The sequence below is a fragment of the Felis catus genome, chromosome B2 (genome assembly GCF_018350175.1).
Source record: "Felis catus isolate Fca126 chromosome B2, F.catus_Fca126_mat1.0, whole genome shotgun sequence".
Taxonomy (NCBI): Eukaryota; Metazoa; Chordata; class Mammalia; order Carnivora; family Felidae; genus Felis; species Felis catus.
In genome coordinates this window covers 104,408,934-104,428,613 of record NC_058372.1, presented here as the reverse complement: position 1 = coordinate 104,428,613, position 19,680 = coordinate 104,408,934, and the positions used below count along the sequence as shown (strand labels likewise).

The window sequence follows — 19,680 nt, the reverse complement described above, 5'->3', positions numbered from 1 at the left end:
AATACTATGCATCACTTTGGTGGTAAAACGCTGAGTAGTTTTTTCCCAATAATGTTAGAGGTTGGAGTTGATACTTTCATGTCATTTCTACTGGAGAAAAGAGAAACAAATTGCTATTCATCTCAGTTTAAAAATAAAAAGATTTTTGTTTCTGGCCACTATGGGGTGACAGTGAAGAGATCTATCTTCCGGTCTAAAAAATACATATGCAGACCCGGTAAAACGTATGTTTTCAGACAACAGGCAGTGTAGTGCTGCGATCGCTACCAGTATCCCAGCTTACATGCTGCAGGCAGTTTCCAGATGCATCGCTGGGAGTGCCCTCACTGCCTTCAGTCTCTGAGTCCGAAATACATTTATGCACATAAATCAAATTATTGTTTCACCCTCCTAAATCCATCCAAGTAAAACTACAGGCAACAAGCTGAGACCGCAAGCAGGGGCGGAGCAAGCAGCCACTTCTCGCGTTCTGGTGAGATCCACGGCCCTGACGTCACCCTCGCAGAGACTCTCGCGGGACTTCAGGGTGGGTGGCGCGAGCCGCCGGTTTAGGAGGGGGCGTTGTCTGTGAGCAAAACAGCCGTTAATCTGTCTTTGGTCAGGCTGCTGCTAACATGAGCGGCCAGGATGGAGCTGAGACGTCCCCTTTTCCCCAAACCCGCAGTCTCACGACCCTCGGCCGTACCCCAGGAGACCCCGACCCACACCAGCGCCTGAAGCTCCGTGAGGAAACCGAGGCGTCACAGGTGATGGCGGAGCCGGGTGAGGGAAGCTCGGAGACTGTCGCGCTCCCACCGCCTCAGCTTCCAGAGGAGCGGGAAGCCTTCCACGCCCCCGCGGGCTGTGGCCAAACTCCCCAGATCCGAGGCGGTGGGGATCGAGGTTTCGTAGAGCCCGAAGCCGGTCGGGCGGAGGCCCCGCCTCTAACGGAAGGCCTGGAAGCTGGGTCTGTGTCCGTGGCAACGGACAACAGCTTGAAAAATGGCTGTCGGAGTGGAGAGCCGGGCGGCCCAGGTGGGGAGAAGCCCCCAGGAACCTGTGTTGCAGAGAGGTCGGGGTCTGAGGTGTTGGAAGAGGTGAAGGCCAGTGAAGTGGAGACAGAAAAGTGCACCGTTTTCTCGGTAGCAGTGGATGAAGCGATGGAGAAGAAGGGAGTGAAGGAAGAGGAGACGGTGGAGAAGGAAGGAGTGAAGGAGGAGGAGGTGGTGGAGCAGAAGATGGAGATAGAGAAGCAAGTAGGGGAAGAAATAGAAATGATGGAGGAAAATAGAGTGGTAGAGGAGGTGAAGGAGGACGCGGGGCTCCGACCCTTGAATATGGATCTTCGCATGAACCCCCTGGAAGCCATCCAGCTGGAACTGGACACTGTGAATGCTCAGGCTGACAGAGCCTTTCAACAACTGGAGCAGAAATTTGGGCGCATGCGTCGTCACTACCTGGAGAGGAGGAACTACATCATTCAGAATATCCCGGGCTTCTGGGTGACTGCCTTTCGGAACCACCCCCAGTTGTCCCCCATGATTAGGGGCCAAGATGCCGAGATGTTAAGATACATAACCAATTTGGAGGTGAAGGAGCTCAGACACCCCAGAACTGGCTGCAAGTTCAAGTTCTTCTTTCGAAGAAACCCCTACTTCAGAAACAAGCTTATTGTCAAAGAATATGAGGTCAGAGCCTCTGGCCGAGTGGTGTCTCTTTCCACACCAATCATATGGCGCCGGGGCCATGAACCCCAGTCCTTCATTCGCAGGAACCAAGATGTCGTCTGCAATTTCTTCACCTGGTTTTCAGACCATAGCCTTCCAGAGTCTGACAAGATTGCTGAAATTATCAAAGAGGACTTGTGGCCCAATCCACTGCAGTATTACCTGTTGCGTGAAGGAGTCCGTAGAGCCAGACGTCGCCCAATAAGAGAGCCTGTAGAGATCCCCAGGCCCTTTGGATTCCAGTCTGGTTAATCTCTGCCTTTGGAAATACTGCACAAGGTCCCTACTACCCCTTGCTGGACTTGTGCTTGGACAACAAGAAATGGGTATGCCTTCTACCTTTTTTTTTTTTTTCTTTCTTTCTTTTTTCCCCCTGACATTTTTACAACCTCTTCCTCTGGACAGTTTTCTCAACCTCGAGATTGAGACTTTCAAGACCTTGCTCCTCCATTTCCACATGGCCTTCATGCTATTCTGCATTACTGTCACATGCTGCATGGTCATGATTCACATCACTCCTAAGCCAAGCAAATGATGCTGTAAATTGCACTGCCTTTATCTGCACTGCATGGACCCTGTTTGTTCCTAGGGCTTTTTGACTCTTTCCACCTGGAATTCTAACTTTGCCTAGGAGCCCATTCTACCCATTTTGCTCTGCAGTATAGGCAGACAATTGTGGGGCATTAATATCAAGAGAGCAGCAGTGGGCCAGTTGGTCTTATTTATGTGACTCTGTGGCTCTTCTTGTACCTCTAGTCACCTACTGCTTACTACTGGCTATGCCCACCCACCTTGGGCTACTACCTACTGGATGAATACCTTGCAGATCACTGTCAGCCCCACTGTGGTCTCGTTTCTTTTAAACAAGAATCCCTAGAGCTGGTGATGGACCCAGATTTCCTGCCAGCACACAAAAGACCCTTCCATTCCTTTCCCAAAAGACATCCTTGATTCCTCACCCCCTCTCTCCTCTCCGTTCATGATCCAGAACCCGACTGTCAGGCAAGTAGTTAAGGTGACAAGTTAAGACTTTATTCTTATGGCAAGAGTAAGGATGGTGTCCATTCCAAGTACCAGGCTTTCTCAGCCTCAACTAGTAAATTCACACAAAACCTAGGTATACCTCTTTGTGCCTCTTCTCCTTGCCCTGAACATGGTTAAGTGCCAGGGTGGTAGTACACTTTCTCCCTGTCTGCCTCTTGTCTCTTAAAGAAAAAAAAAATGATAGCTCAAAAGTAGGCCTTTTAGTTTAATTTAGCTTTAGCTCTTCATGATTTCCAGGGACAGGTTGTCCTGTAAAATAGACTGCTAGAGCTCTTACTTCCCTCTGCATTCTTCCCCATCCTCCACTCCCTTTAGCGACACCTAGAGGGTTTAAAAGGAGACGGATATAGATGAAGTGATATCTAGTTCATAGTCATGGAAGAACTAGAGCTTTTGATGGGTGCTCTAAGCGAGGGAAACAGCAGACGACCACAGGTGAAAATGAGCAAGATAAAAATTGGGCCTAAGATTAAGACTGGCTTGGCAGAGCCTTCAAGGAAAAGGTTCTTTTTCTATCAGTGGTAATGGGAGGAGAAATACTTTTTCTCAGGATTTCTATGGGAGAATTGAGTGTTAAATGTGTTGCTTAAAGAATACTTTAAAGAAACAAAGCAACTTTGGGTGCTTTCTGTTGTTTTCATTCTGTTGTTTCATTTTCTGTTTTCATTTACGTGGAAGATTAGTACTGTGTTTTTTTTTCCACTAGTGTTTAGTAAAATAACATTTTCTGTTTCTGCTTAATGGGAAAACCGAGCTGTACAGGCTTTCTTTTTGCTTTCAGTTGGGAACATTTGGAAAAATAACAATTTTATTTTCCTGTAAGATATAGAGACTTAACTGAATATTTATGAGTTTTCAACCTCTTGTTTCTGTTAAAAATGTATTCTTAGAAATATAATTTGAGTAACTTGGTTTTGTCAGATTCTGAGGACTGGGAATTGTTGTCTTCATGGAAAAATAACCTACAAAAAATGTTGGACTTGATTGTCTTTCTTGGTAACTTACCCTGGTAACAACTTGGTAAATGATGTGTCTCTTTTCCTAAATATCATAAATACTTGTGAGATTGCTCTTTCAAACTGGAAATGTACCATTGGGATATTTGTCTTTCTGTATATGCATCGTGGTAAAATAAAAGCATGTTATTCTGCTAGATTTCTTTTTTTTCCACCCTGCCCATAAACGTGTGAATTGTTCAAAATAACAGATTATGGAATTATTAAAATTCTAAAAACGGATACAACAGACATTATCCCAGAAGTAAGAAACTAGGGCATACTGCTCTGTACCTTGCAAGGTTGGGAGGGTTGTTACTGTTGTTTTGCTTTAGTTCACAATTGCAAGTGCTTACTCATGATGTCACTTTTTTCCATATAGCTTGTGCAGGACCACCACTCCCTTCACTTCCTTAAAGCTTCCATTTCTATCTCTGTCAATGATATTCTCGTGTCATTCGGGTTCTTTTTATTTGCTTATGCATTTAATAAGCAAACAGAGTTTCTGTCATAAGTGATAAACCCTTCTCATACTTTCTCAGCTGTAAAAACTTGTTCATTCTTTTCTTCAAACCTCCCCACTTTCTATTTGTGTCAAAATTTTCAAGGCCTGATAACTCTTCTGCCTTAACAGTTCTTCTGTTCCCTTTAGGGAAGATGAAATATTTCCTCAAGTACTTGGTGTACTTACAGGGACTTACTGTTCTAGAAAATAACACATAATTTGTTAACAGTGAATTCCACAAATATTTATCAAGGCATTCTGTCAGGCCTTCAGAAGGTAACAAAAAGAAGATAAAGTCATTCCCTTTATTGTTAAAAACTGGGGGAAGGGGAGCCTGGGTGGCTCAGTTAGTTAAGCACCTGACTTTGGCTCAGGTCATGATCTCATGGTTCATGAGTTAAAGCCCTGCTTTGGGCTCTGTGCTGACAGCTCAGGGCCCGGAGCCTGCTTTGGATTCTGCGTCTCCCTCTTTCTCTGCTCTTCCCCCCGCTCATGCTCTGTCCCTCTCTCCTTCAAAAATAAATAAACATTAAAAAAAAATAATAATAAAGTAGTCCCATTGGGTTGCCTGGGTGGCTCAGATGGTTACGTGTCTGACTCTTGATTGCACCTCAGGTCTTGATCTCAGGGTTGTGAGTTCAAGCCCTGCATTATGCTCTGCTGGATGTGAAGCCTACTTAAAAAAAAATAATAATTAATAAAGAATAAAGTAGTCCCTTAACAAAAAAGAAAAAAAAAAGTAAACCCTTAACGTTTAGGACCTATAGCTTCATATTCTTCTAGAATAAAATGTTTTGTATTTTTGGTTTACAGATGTACCTGAAGCTCAGAAAATAAAATTTCAGTCATCAGCGATACCATTTTGTGTATGTTAACATAGGCTCTAAATTTTAACAATTGGCCAGGCAACAGAAAAAAAAAATCTGAATATAGCATTGTACCAAGTCAATTCAATGCTCACCACTTGAAGCATATTTTATTTTTTGAAAATTAGTGTAGCCTTGCAGTGCAATCTTGCAGCAATTATTATTTTGTATTGGCTATTACATTAAGGGATATATGGGATAGTAAAGTGAAGGTTGTCCTTGCAATTGAGGAACTTACAATCTCATTGAGGAGGGAGTATCTTTTCTTGAATGTTTCCTCTTCAGCAAATTCACATACTCAAACCAGTCATGTGCACAAGAAAACTCAGGATTAACGTGGCAAAGAGAAGGTGTCAGAGATGATCAGGATTGTCCCTTCAGGACCAACTTTCCCTCCCTCAGTGTTAAATATATAATTGAACTCCTAGACTATGGATGTGACAGATACAATATTTATGCATTCACTATATATATATATGGGAGCTATTTCACTTGTGAGCAGTACTTTCTCCATGTTTGCTTGAAGTGCTTTGTTTTAGCTCTGAAGGGCCACTTTAATCCATTTCCTCTGACCTCAGGGGTTCTCAAGACTTACAGAAGAGTTTCTGTCAGGCCACATTAGGAAAAAATGTCTACTTTTTGGCTTCACTTTTTCAGGATTTATAGTTAATGTCATTTTTTTGAGACCAGGTCAGGAAGGGATTTCTTCTTCTATTAAAATTCTATTAAAATAAAAAGGGCCACTTAGGTAGGCTGCTAATTTTTTTATAAACCCACAGATGTCTTATTAGTGGCCAAAATAAATACCTTCTCTGAGTCTTGGTTTCCTTGTCCATCATGCAGGGATGATAATACCTATATTATAAGCTAGTATTCTCCCAGGATGTATTTGGAGAATATCAATATAAGGTTGTAGAGAGGATAACAGCATACATTTGGGAGTTTACTATATGCCAGGCACTGTGCTAAAAGATTCCAAGTATTAACATAGTTAATACAGGTTAGAGTGTGAAAATGCCAAGCACAATGCCTGGCATATAATATGTGGTAAATATTAATTTCCATTTACCTTCCTCTCCATTTTAATTTCACATTAATTTACATCCAGACAATTACCTAGCCAAATATTTCTCAAAGTTGACTGTCCATTATAAATGGCTGGGGAGCTTGGTAAAAAATTCCAGGCTCTATCCCCAAACCAGTTAAATTAGACACTAAGGTACAGACATATTTGAGAATCATGGAAAACCTTTCCTTGGACTCAAGGGAGGGAATACCCACTCCCTTCCCAGTTTTGTTAAATTTATTCAGAAATATATTGCCTTATAACATTCAGGTATTATAAAGGACTGGGCATATAGTAGGGTCTCAGCACCTCTGCTCCATATTTTGACCCCTGGAGTCTTGCAGGATGTAATTAGCCTGATTCCACAAATGAATTAAGTACTTGAAGGTCATCATCCTATCCCTCCCCTCAACACCCTCCCCTCCTCCACCAACCTGGCTATATATATATTCCTTCAATGTTCCTTATCCATTGTGAATGCAAATAAACAAGATTCATTATGCTTATATTTTTCCTAAAGTCAGATGCTCCAAACTGAACACTGTTAACGTCCAAATAACAGAATAGAAAGAACAGAATGGGATTTTTTTTTTTTTTTTTTAAGAGAGAGAGCACATGAGCAGGGGAAAGGGGCAGAGAGAGAATCTCAAGCAGGATCCATGCTCCGTGAGGAGCCTGATGCAGGGCTTGATCTCATGACCATGAGATCATGACCTGAGTGGAAATCAAGAGTCAGATGCTCAACGACTGAGCCACCCAGGTGCCCTGAATAGGATTATTACTGCTTATATTCTGCATAGTATATTTCTTTGGATGGATCTTAAGAGAACATTAGCTTTTGGGGCAGCAATATTACCCTTTCACTCCTAATAAGATTAAAATTTACCAAACCCTTAAATTTTAAAGTATTCATGTGCTGCTGAATTAGGTTTTTTCATGTTACACTTTATTTTTTATTTTATTTTTTGTAAGTTTATTTATTTTGAGAATGAGAGAAAGCGCAAGCAGGGGAAGGGCAGAGAAAGAGGAAAGAACAAGAATCCCAAGCTCCATGCTATCAGCACAGAGCCTGACACACCAAACCCATGAACCACGAGAACATGACCTGAGCTGAATTCGGACGCCTAACTGACTGAGCCACCCAGGCACCCCATTCATGTTACGCTTTATTGAAGTTTGTTTCCAACAGTTTACATGTATCTATATTAATTTTTATTCTATTAAATTAGTCTAATTCTTTTAACCTATTTGCATTTAGAGGATCATTAATTATTTCTAATGAGTAATTTTACCCCCTAATTTCACATCATTTACAAATCTGGTCTGTAGCCAGGTCACTGTTGAAGTTCTCCCAGAAAGCTTCCTTTCAGAGTGATGCAGTATCTTTAGGATCTTTGTATAAACTATGGAGCTACCTACTCCCTCCTCCCCCCGTCCCCCCCCAAACACACACATTTTAACTTTCTCCTAGGGCATCAGCAAGCACACTTGGTACCTCTTCAGAAATCAGGTAATGAAGCCCCATCCATGCTGAGGGATGAGAAAGTGTGCCATTCCTCCCAGATGCAGTCCTAATAACTGATACACTTTGTTTTTCAAATTCCCCTGTCAAAAAAGGAAACAACTTCTTAGTAATCTTTTTACTTTCACTCTTTTTTTTTAATGGCAGTATTACTATTTTGATATTACTATTTCAACTGTGGGTTTGAAACTTTTCAAATCAAAAAGTTGGAGAAATATTTGAAATGTTGTACAGCTTATTTTCATCAGTTGTCAAAAATAGAAAAAATATATTACAAAAGTACACAGATAAAAGTAAAATTGATAATCTTGATCAATTCCCATCAAGGTAATAATAATACTCATATTTAAAGATTGTTTTATAATTGGAGACTATAGGAGGCAAGTAGGAAGCATATATTATTGTGAAGAGTTACCAGTGATGTTGGGTTACTTCCTACAGCTCTGGATAGACCCAATTAGGACGCCGCCCCAGAATAACCACTTAACCTAGAAACTTAAAACTTATTTTGAGATTCATGAACTCCTCTACAAAATTCTAGAAATATGAGCCTTCTTATTCAGGGCTTGATTTCAGCACACATTTCTTGAGGTCCACTAATAGAGTAAAGGTTTGCATTGCAGAATCAGCCACGGCAACTGGATGCATGATTCCATACATGTAAGCCTTTGAATGTGTGACAGTAACTTCATTTCCAAGTCTTCATGTCTTTAAGATTCAACCTCTGATTCTAGAATTCATGGCAGTTTAGTATTGGGAAATGAGTGTGTTCTCCATTTGCTTTCTAGTCAGCATACACATCCAGCTTGAATCCATTTGCGTCTTCTTGACCACATTAATAGTGGCTAACACTGAGTGACAGATATTTAATCTTTACCACCTCACTGTTGTTTTTGCCTTAGCCCTCTCTCTTTGCTCATTTAAGTCACCAAAGATGTTACCTACAAGTAGTTTTTCTTTTGTTTTTGGAATTTGTCATTGTTTTCTTTATTAAAGTATAATTTACATACAGCACAAGAATGTTCATAGCAGTTTTATAACAGCTCAAAACTAGACACAAACCAATGTCCATCACAAGTGAATGAACAAATTATGGTGTATTCATACAATGGAACATGACTCAGCAACAAGAAGGAACAAACTATCGATCATGCAACAATTTCAGAATCATTGGTCAATGAAAGATGTCAGACAAGAGAGTGCATACTATGTAATTCCATATATGTGAAGTTGGATAGCATGGAAAACTTATCTATGGTGATAGAAGTCCAAAGAGTGGTTGCCTCAGGGTTAGTAATGAGAAAGAAACATGAGCCAACTGTTGGGTGATAGTAATGCTGGATTCGGCTGATGATAACACAGATGTATCTATTTGTCAAAACTTGTCAAGTTGTACAATCAAGATCCATGCATTTTAGTGTAAGTTATAACCTCATTAAATAACAGAGTTAAAATTATTGTCATCAATTCAAAAAATGGAATTCTATTTGCCCATTTCTGCTATTTTTACTTTTCTTCAGTGCTTAAATACAAGTTGTTGACTCTACTTGTATGACCTTGTTTGCAAGTTCTTATTGCTGTATAATTTCATTTCTAATCCCAATTTTAGGATTACTTTTTTTTTTTTTTTTTGGTTACTTTTCACCTTCAATTCTGGGCAAAAGTTGACCTCTCTAGAGATTTCCTTAACATACAAACTAAGAGGTTGTCATCCTCTGGTCACTGAAGAAGTTGAATCTGCTCATATTGACCTGTAAGTAGTACTCACATACTTATTCAATAATAATCTCCGTGTTTCCCTTTTCATTTCTGCCAATTTAGATGTCTACAAGATGATTCTCGGACCTTCTTTACTTGGACCCTTCTCTCTGACTCCAGCTTCAACTTACCAGTCTCTATTACCCTAACACAGTAGATTGTGAAGGGTGGCCCCCAGAAAAGCAGCGTGAGAGTCACTTGAATCTTGTTAGAAATGCAAATACAAGAACTCCACTCCTTCTCTATAGACTCAAACTCTGGAAGTAGACTCTAGCAACTGTAGTTTAACTAGCAATCCAGGTAATTCTGATGCATACTAATGTTTGGGAATCATTGCCCTAAACCCCATTGCTGTTCTTGCTTTATCTCTTAGTTTCCTGAATTCAGTTCTCATTATAAAAACAAAACAAGGGGCGCCTGGGTGGTTCAGTTGGTTCCACGACTGACTCTGGCTCAGGTCATGGTCTCGCGGTTTGAGTTTGAGCCCCGTGTTGGGCTCTGTGCTGCCAATTCAGAGCCTGGTGCCTGCTTCAAATTCTGTCTCTCCTTCTCTCTCTGCCCTCTCCCTCTCACACACTCTCTCTCGCTTTCAAAAAATAAACAAACATTAAAAAAGTTTAAAAACAAAACAAGATATTTACCTATATTCTTAATGACATTGGAGTTCTCTACCCCATGGAGTCACAATTTGAGCCTCAGGCATCTAATTCTGCTCCAAGTACACACCTCTGTCTTCAAAGTCTTCTCAGATTGTTAGAAATATCAGAAATTTCCATGTATGCTCTCATTTTACATGTGTAATCCTACAGTTTTTGTATCACTATCCCCATATGATAGGGAAATAGAAGCTTAGCAAATTGAAGTGTATTAATTTAGATATAAGTAACACAGGTTGTATTCAGTTAGGGTTCCTTATTTCAAGCTAGGGCACATCTCACCATATTGCAGCAACCTGTAATTTTAGCATAAAGACATTTAAATCCTAATTAAGTATAAATAGGTTAGCTTTAATATTCCCAATCTATTCATGAATGGCTTTCAAAAGGGATGTATTTATTTACCTTTATATATCTGTTCATTTATCTTTGTATATGTTAAATAATACAGGTTTTCTAAGCTCCATCAGATTATGACTGTTTCCTGTATTTAAAAATACAATTCTTGGGGCGCCTGGGTGGCTTGGTCGGTTGAGCGTCCGACTTCGGCTCAGGTCATGATCTCACAGTCCGTGAGTTCGAGCCCCGCGTTGGGCTCTGTGCTGACAGCTCAGAGCCTGGAGCCTGTTTCAGATTCTGTGTCTCCCTCTCTCTCTGCCCCTCCCCTGTTTTTGCTCTATCTCTCTCTGTCTCAAAAATAAATAAACATTAAAAAAAAAAAAGTGATCACTATCACACTTTCAAAAAATAAATAAATAAAAATAAAAATAAAAATACAATTCTTGATACTTACTGTCTGAATTAAACTGCTTGGTTTTACCTTCCTTCAGAAGAACAGAGTTAGCCAAAGTAGTTCAAATGTTTTAATATCCTTCTGGAATTTGCTGAGATGTAGACAGAACTGTCATTATCACTATGAAATGCAAAGAATGTGTATTTATTGAGGTTTGAGTCAATTGGGTGATTACTTATAACAGCACTTCATACTTAATTGTTATCCTCTTAACCAAGCTCTAACTTCTCTTAGTACAATAAGGAGTTGTGTTGAGATGAGTCTAGTACATGGTAGTCTAGGTGCTGTTGTAATCAATCATTTTAAGTAATGGTCAAACTTCTTCAAGTTTACTCTGAGGTCAATTTTGATGAATCCTCTCCAATTAGCTATTAAAAGCATAGATTTCATGTAACTAATTTTTAAAAATTATTTTATAAAGTCTTTAAAATAATATTATGTGAAAAAAATGTGGTGAAGCATTTTATTTTAGTGCCAGCAAAACATTTTTTTCCTATAAACTGGAAATATCATATATCTAAAATCATTTAGAAGTAACTGGAACAAAGGCACCTGGCTGGCTGAGTCAGAAGAGCATGTGATTCTTGATCTCAGGGTTGTGAGTTCGAGCCCCACAGTGGGTGTACAGATTACTCAAAAATAAAATCTTTTAAAAAAAGTAACTGGAACATAGTGGACAAGTATTATTACTATGTCCCAGTGTTTTATATCTTTTTCATGTTATTCAAATTGTATCCTACATGGTCCAATTCAACTCTTTTTTTCACTTACTGCTCCATTATTTATGGATATCTTTCATCTCTGAACTTCTATACACTTACAGTTTTTTTTTTTTTCAACGTTTATTTATTTTTGGGACAGAGAGAGACAGAGCATGAACGGGTGAGGGGCAGAGAGAGAGGGAGACACAGAATCGGAAACAGGCTCCAGGCTCCGAGCCATCAGCCCAGAGCCCGACGCGGGGCTCGAACTCACGGACCGCGAGATCGTGACCTGGCTGAAGTCGGACGCTTAACCGACTGCGCCACCCAGGCGCCCCTACACTTACAGTTTTATAGCAGAATTTGACATTGATTTTATTTTGTCTGCACTATACTCTATTTCATGTAGGTAAATCTTAGCATAAAAATAATAAAAATTATCAAGTCAGCTTTTATTTACTGAAAGTCATTGGGATGAACCCTTTGCAAATATTTCATCTTCCTAACAGTTCTGTAACTTAAGTTTTATTATATTCATTCCATATTTGAGGAGCTTATGGCTCAGAGAAGTCAAGTGACCTGCTCAAATTGAACTGCCTGTATGTGGCACAACTGAGACATGAAGCCAGAACTGTCCGATTCCAATGTATGCTCTTTACCCAGTATACTAGGCAGGTTCTCTACAGAAATAGGGTCAATAGGAAGAGATTTATATGAGGAAATGGCTCATGTGATTAGGGAGGTCTACTGAGCAGTGTCACAATCTGCCACATGCAAGCTGGAAACCTAGGAAAGCTGAGTGATGTAGTATAATTCCAGTCTGAGTCCTAAGGCCTAAGAACCAAGTGAGCTGATGGTGTAAAGACCAGTCAAAGGCAGTAGAAGACTCATGTCCTAGCTCAAGTACTCAGGGAGGAAGCAAAAGAGGCAAATTCCTCCTTTCCTCTACCTTTTTGTTCTATCTAGGCCTTCAACGGACTGGATGATGCCCACCCATGTTGGGAAGGGCAATCTACTTTCTTGAGTCCACCAATTCAAATGCTAATTCCAGAAACACCTTCACAGACACATTCAGAAATAATATTTAGTCTGGGCACCCCCTGGCCCAGTCAAATCGACACATAAAATTACCTATCACACTCAGCATACAAAGGTATGAGGTCATTCAGGTCACAGACTTTGTCTCTTATTTCTCTAATGATTGAGGAAAGCAACGCTATCTAATCTGTTTTTTGGCTATATATTATCATGGGAGGCATCATAACTAAATAAGCTTGTCTGAGAAAATGTTAATTTTGTAACAGTGATAGCTTAAGTATAATAAAGATTATGATTCAATTCTAATAGTATACACAGCATAAAACATACATTGAAAATTCATGCCACAGTTGTTTTATGAATGTATGGTATGTAAAATTATCATAAATATTCTCTTCAGAGCAGTTTAAATATTTTTTTTTCCAGAGCAGTTTTAACTTTAACCTAAAAGGCTGACAAACTAGTCAGATTATCATTTTAAAGACCACTTTCTCCCTCTAGTGACCAGGAATGAGAATACCATGTCATATTCACAGGCATTTAAAAAACTGATTATCAATGTATATGTGTACTTCCCCCTATGGTGTCTGGGAAATTTGCCAGCTATTTTGATTATTACAATGGATGTAGGTGCGATTGGAATTCATTAGGGACATTAGGGATGCTAGATCCTGCAGTGTGGAGAACAGTGCCCCATATAAAGTAATTATCCAGTGTTAAACATATAGATGAAAAATATATTATTATTTAAGCCTAGAGCCTAGCACCATTTTACATATGAAGACATTTTGCACTGTTTTATTTTTATTTATTTATTATTATTTTTTAAGTAAACTCTACCCCCAACATGGGGCTTGAACTCAAGACTCTGAGATCAAGAGTTGCATATTCTACCAGCTGAGCCAGCCAGGCACACCCCTCACCTCCCTGCACTGTGTTAAACACTGCATTTTTTGAAAGCAACTTACTTCATCTACTCTTAAACACTGCTTGTAAGATACATCGTTATCTAACACTAAGAATGAAAACAATTGCCAGGTAAACTTTGACACAAAGCTTTCTAATGCTTATAATTTTTATTTTATCCACAATCAACAGAGTGAAAAGGCAACCTATAGAATGGGAGAAAATATTTGCAAACTATATATCTGAAAAGGTTTATCTCCAAAATATATAAGGAACTAGTGATTCTATAGGTATAGCCACCTAACTACTTCATCATGTCATTTAGTACAGGCATGCCCAACCATTTATAAATTAAAATAGGTATTTTAAGCATTATTTCCCTTTTATTTTTCCTTGATATTACAACCAAGATGTTATATTAATTTAAAACAAATTGGGGTTCCTGGCTGGCCCAGTCAGAAGAGTATGTGACTGACCGTTGATCTAGGGGGTCATGAGTTTGAGTCCCACGTTGGGTGTAGAGATGACTTAAACTAAAAAATAAATTTAAATGATGGTACACTATTTGTGAATTTCAAGAAAGAAAAAAAGAGTTATAAAATATTCATTATAAGGTATGTTTTTCTTCTAATTTTTTTTAAAGTTTATTCACTTTTGAGAGATAGAGACAGGGTGTGAGTGGTGGAGGGGCAAAGAGGGAGACACAGAATCTGAAGCAGGCTCCAAGCTCCGAGCTGTCAGCACAGAGCCTGACGCAGGGCTCAAACTCATGAACCATGAGATCATGAAGCTGAGCCAAAGTTGGCTGCTCAACCAACTGAGCCACCCAGGCACCCCAGAATGTTTTTTCTATTCTTCTAGAAAGTTTCCTACAAACTCAATTTGATTGCCCCTGTCTCAATAATTCTGCTGTTCCCATGGCTGGGTTCATGGGTCCCATACCTGGTGTAATGCTCTGCTGTGCCATCTTCAAAGTCTCAATAAATTTTGAACAAGGAGCCCCACATTTGTACTTTGCACCAGGCTTGCATATGACATAGTGGTCTTGACCGCAACCAACAGAAATAATAATAATCTCTGGCTTTGAAGTAACACATCTTTACATTTTCAAAGTGCTTTCGCATCTGTTATCTTTTTTGATCTGCACAATTAAGCAGTTAGAAAAGGAGAGAAAGTGGTAGAGAAGATACAACCTTGAAGTCAGAATAGGCTTCAGTACAAATCTAGACTCTGCAGTAATCTTTTTTTAAATTTTTTTTTCAACGTTTTTATTTATTTTTGGGACAGAGAGAGACAGAGCATGAACGGGGGAGGGGCAGAGAGAGAGGGAGACACAGAATCGGAAACAGTCTCCAGGCTCCGAGCCATCAGCCCAGAGCCCGACACGGGGCTCGAACTCACGGACCGCGAGATTGTGACCTGGCTGAAGTCAGACGCTTAACCGACTGCGCCACCCAGGCGCCCCTCTGCAGTAATCTTAAACTAGTGATATCATTTCTCTGATCTTCCCCTTCCTTTTCTGTAAAATAGCAGTACTACCTGTCATATGAAAGTTGATGTGACAATTATGTAAAATAACATAAAGCACATGGTAGACACTGAATAAGTCTTTCTCCTTTTAGCTCTTCTCTGTCCCCCAACTCCCAATTTGCAAAATACAAAAATTGAAACTAAGACGTTTAAATGATCTGTTAAATGTGTTAATCTGGGTCCTCTGAAGAGCAGAAGTCAACCTGGGATTAAATGTGCAAAGATATTACTAGGGGAAATGACTGTGAGTGAAATGCGGAGGGGCCCAGAAAAAAGATGGAAGAAACTTTTGACCAGGAAGCAAGTCTGACTGAATGAAAAGAAGAGCAAGAGAAAGTTGGGTGAAGTGGGCTAGACTCCTGTGCCATCCAGGGAAGATTCACGAGGCCATTGAGGAGTCCTTGAGTCAGCCCGGGTCAGTGGTCAGCTGAGTCCCGCAGTTTTTAGGAATGGTTTTACCTTATGTATTCTAGCCACACTCAGTCTTGGCTGGAGCAGCTCACAGGAGATATGGCCTGAATGCAAGCAAAGCAGGCTACAGATTTGAGGGTACAGCATTCAGGCCCTTGGACGTTATTCTTCCTGTATTTGGAGGGCTGTAAGGTACATCTTCATGGCCACCACGTTAATCTCCACACTGAGATGGTGCCAAAGCCAGAGGCAATTTGCCAATTAATATATGTCTTACCACGAGTGAGTTAACTTTCTGTGATTCCTGTGTCCTTGTTTATGAAGTTAAATGTATTAAAATGCCTAATGCAACCTTGACTCTTACCTGCAAGAAATTCAATTAGCTCGGCATCTTCTTTGAATGTGAAGTTAGTTGTTCTTCAGCCATTGTTTTCCCAAAAAGTAGGACGGCTTTCTGTTGGAATTGGCAAGTCTACCTGGCTCTGGACACATGGAGTCTGTCTGCTAAAGATGCCTTCGTCCTGTCTGAGGAAGAGAAACATTTCCATAGAATGCCTCTGTTGCTGCTCAACTCAACTCTGGGCTTTGGAGCCCAGGAGAGGTGACCCATTCAGTCAGAGAGACATAACTCCTTCCATACATTAAGGGTCATTTAGGGGAAATTGTTTGAAAATCAAGTATCTTTTGGCTGTAATGGTCCATTAAATAATTATTTTTTTACTTTTAATTTTTCCATGAAATAAGTTTTAAAGACAAGAAGGAAAAAAAGACATGGAGATGGGGGTGAGGGTGAGGGTGGAGGAAAGAAAGCAACTTATAAGGAAGGTTCACCTATGTAGAGTGTTGACCCACTACTCTGAGAAGTGAATAAAGATGGGTTGGGTGATCTTATTATTCCTATTTTTTTTTAAAGTAGGCTCTACAACCAACGTGAGGCTTGAGCTCACTACCCCGAGATCAAGAGTTGCGTGCTCCTCTGGCTGAGCCAGCCAGGTGCCCCTTATTTTTCCCATTTTCGAAATGTGGAAATGAGATTTTAAAAAGTCAAACCACTTGCCCAAATTTCCATTGCTCGTTAAGGCAGAGCTGGAACTCCAGCCCATGTCTTTTGCCCTCCTCTAGTAAGACTAGGTCTACACAATACCAATAAAAAAAAACAAATGAACAAAGGGAATGTTACATTTGATGGATAGAGAACTGCGGACATAGGGCACTGAATGGTGAATTCCTGTTTCTCCTTTTAGTAACTGGGTGCTTCCCCAACAATTGTTAGTATTTTTCTGGATGGGCAGAGGGGAATAGGAAGATAAGATTTAACATTAAATTGAGATGGTCATATGGTCTTATTTCTAAGAAAGTACCTTTGCATTTTATACATTGTGTAGAACTGCAGGACGATATAATGAATGGGTGCACGGTTCTTGAGTCAGATTACCTGGTTTCAGCTTGTGGCTCTATATTGCTGCTGTATGACCTTGGATAAGCAACTCAGTTTCTCTTTGCTTGAGTTCCTTCTGAGGTAATGTAAAATGGAGGTCATAATATCATTACCTCACAGGGTTGTTCTGAGGATTAAAAGAGATGGCACATTTAGAAGACACTAAATAAATGTAGGCCAAAATGAATATATAACCAGAAACCATGTCACTCTGAAAAAAGAAAAAGAACCTGCTGTTCAAGAGCAATAACAGTGGATGTTTCCTAAGTTTTCCCGTGTTTACTATATACTTTAGTAAAGTCATTCCTGTTTGACTATATTAGTTTATTTTTGAACTTTTGCTAAAGTCCGTGTCCTGTGGCAAATGTACCTTCTAGTTTTTCACGACATTTTCTGCAAATGCTTTTTCATACAATCGTGTTACTGATATATCTTTTTCTCTGTAGTGAGGTTTATTGCCAATTGCCATTAGGACAGGCTCTGTTGTGTACCAAAAAACGCTATATTCTAATACGCAAATCAAATGATTCCTATTTATAATACATATATCTACTCAACTCAAAATGAAATGCTAGCAGAGTCATATTATTCATTTTGGTAAAACCTTTTAAAATTTACATTTAAATCAAATCATCACATTTCATTAAAATGGTCAATGAGATAGTCAGTCACTGTAGATGCCAAGGATGAAGCCACTATACAGCCATCCTTGTCCAGCTGGGATGAGGAGACTGATCTGCATAAAGCAACCAAGAGAGTCAAAGATAGAAAGTAAGTACTAAATTGGGTGGCAAAGGTCATAGAGCTATAGGACTATCAGAATGATAAGGGAAGGTTATGCGTAGGAGACAGGAGGAGGCAATTTGCCAATTAATATATGTCTTACCACGGGTGAGTTAACTTTCTGTGATTCCTGTGTCCTTGTTTATGAAATTAAATGCATTAAAATGCCTAATGCAATCTTCCTGAGATAGGCTTGAATGGAGTTTCAAGAATGGGCAGGCTATTATTAGTGGAAAATGATCGCAATGACAAGAACAATCAAAGCTATGGACAGGGACGTTTCAAGTAGTGGAGGTAAAAATCTTTCTAAAAATTTGGTATATACAACAAGAGAAAAAAGTTCACAGGTAGCAGCCTCAGGTAATTTTATAATTTTCTGTTGCAAATAGCAAATTCTTTCTTCTATGGCAAAGGAACTTTGATTCAGCATTTGCTCTTCTCTGCTTCTTGGCTCAGGTTATAATCCTAGAGAATTAATCCTCCCACAGTACAAAGACTCTTTAAGAAAGGAAACAAGGCAGAATAGTGTCAAAGAGTGACTCAAAGTCACAAAGTCACTTAATGATAGCACGTTGCTTACTAATTGATTTCACCCCACAGAGGCAAAATAGGATTTATTAAAAGAGAAAAAAAAGGAGAGGAAAATCATTGTAGTCTGAGAAGAGTGAATCTTGTTTGCACAATTTTTGTGGGATATCTGATTAGTTGGCAGCAATTTGGACAGTCTGTCCTTGAGTAGGCTGACTAGGGGTACAAAAATATCTTAGGGGCGCCTGGGTGGCGCAGTCGGTTAAGCGTCGGACTTCAGCCAGGTCACGATCTCGCGGTCCGTGAGTTCGAGCCCCGCGTCAGGCTCTGGGCTGATGGCTCAGAGCCTGGAGCCTGTTTCCAATTCTGTGTCTCCCTCTCTCTCTGCCCTTCCCCCGTTCATGCTCTGGCTCTCTCTGTCCCAAAAATAAATAAACGTTAAAAAAAAAATTAAAAAAAAAATATCTTAATTGTTTACGAATTCTCTTGCAAACCTTTGTGAGCTAAACTATGAAGCTGCAGGGCAAGCTGTTTCCCTTTAATGTCAGTGTCTTTTCCATCAACACCTCATTCTTAATTGTACTGGGTCTGCACTACTTCCCTCCAGTCTCCTACCTGCTGCTGCTTGTTTCTAAATCCGATTCCCCACATGCTTCCTTTTCACTGGATCCTCTTCTGAGTCCTAATTTCAAAGTGATCATAATCTGGAGGCTCTGTAGTGGAGTTTCTATTACAAAGAATTATAATCAGGGGCTCCTGGGTGGCTCGGTCTGTTAAGCGTCCGACTTCGGCTCAGGTCATGATCTCACGGTCTGTGAGTTCGAGCCCCGTGTCGGGCTCTGCGCTGACAGCTGGGAGCCTGGAGCCTGTTCCAGATTCTGTGTCTCCCTCTCTCTCTGCCCCTCCCCTGTTCACGCTGTCTCTCTCTGTCTCAAAAATAAATAAACGTTAAAAAAAATTAAAAAAAGAATTATAATCATATTTCTAATATGAATTTAAGATGTTAAACAAAAATATGCAAAATTTAAGTTTTCCTTCACTCTTGCATTTTTCTAAGGACTAACACCAGTGTTTTCATACTCCAACAAACAAAACAACACATAGCACAGTATCGACATCACTAGCAGATGAATTGTATGAGCTGACTTGAATAGACAAATTTTAAGTAAATACTTTAACATTTTAAATGTTACTTAAAATATTTTAATTTGGACAAGTAATAGTTTCAGTGCCTGCAAACAGTTGATTATTGCTTCTGCCCTGCAGTAAATTATAACAGGGGCATATTTGGGCAAGTATTTACTGGCTTCATGCCCACATGCATTATAAAGCAGGAACTCCTTTTAGATTAGGATTACAGCCTAAGGATAAGCAACATGTATTATGTACAACTGTGGAAATTAAAATCTCCTGAGATCACATCTTTTTCAGAAA

The 19,680-nt window shown here is 39.8% G+C and overlaps 1 protein-coding gene and 1 long non-coding RNA gene across 3 annotated transcripts; one reads left to right on the top strand and one right to left on the bottom strand.

Annotated features, from left to right (window-relative positions):
- Positions 1–517: 517 nt before the first annotated feature.
- TSPYL1 (TSPY like 1) lies at positions 518–3,903 on the top strand. Its single transcript, XM_003986500.6, has one exon. It carries the CDS (start codon positions 615–617, stop codon positions 1,956–1,958), a length of 1,344 nt encoding a protein of 447 aa, XP_003986549.4. The 5' UTR covers positions 518–614; the 3' UTR covers positions 1,959–3,903.
- Positions 3,904–7,331: 3,428 nt separating this feature from the next.
- On the bottom strand, positions 7,332–19,117 carry LOC102901284. Of its 2 annotated transcripts, XR_002157394.3 has the most exons (5): positions 18,862–19,117; positions 16,933–17,062; positions 15,862–16,022; positions 10,912–11,031; positions 7,332–7,787 (listed from the first exon to the last, which is right to left on the bottom strand). It is a non-coding gene; the product is annotated as an uncharacterized LOC102901284 (long non-coding RNA). The 2 variants fall into 2 exon arrangements; XR_440345.5 differs by lacking the exon at positions 10,912–11,031.
- Between the last annotated feature and the right edge of the window lie 563 nt (positions 19,118–19,680).

What these genes read in the sequence shown, in the direction of transcription:
- TSPYL1 (XM_003986500.6), top strand. Translation starts at nt 615, where the DNA reads ATGAGCGGCCAGGATGGAGCTGAGACGTCCCCTTTTCCCCAAACCCGC.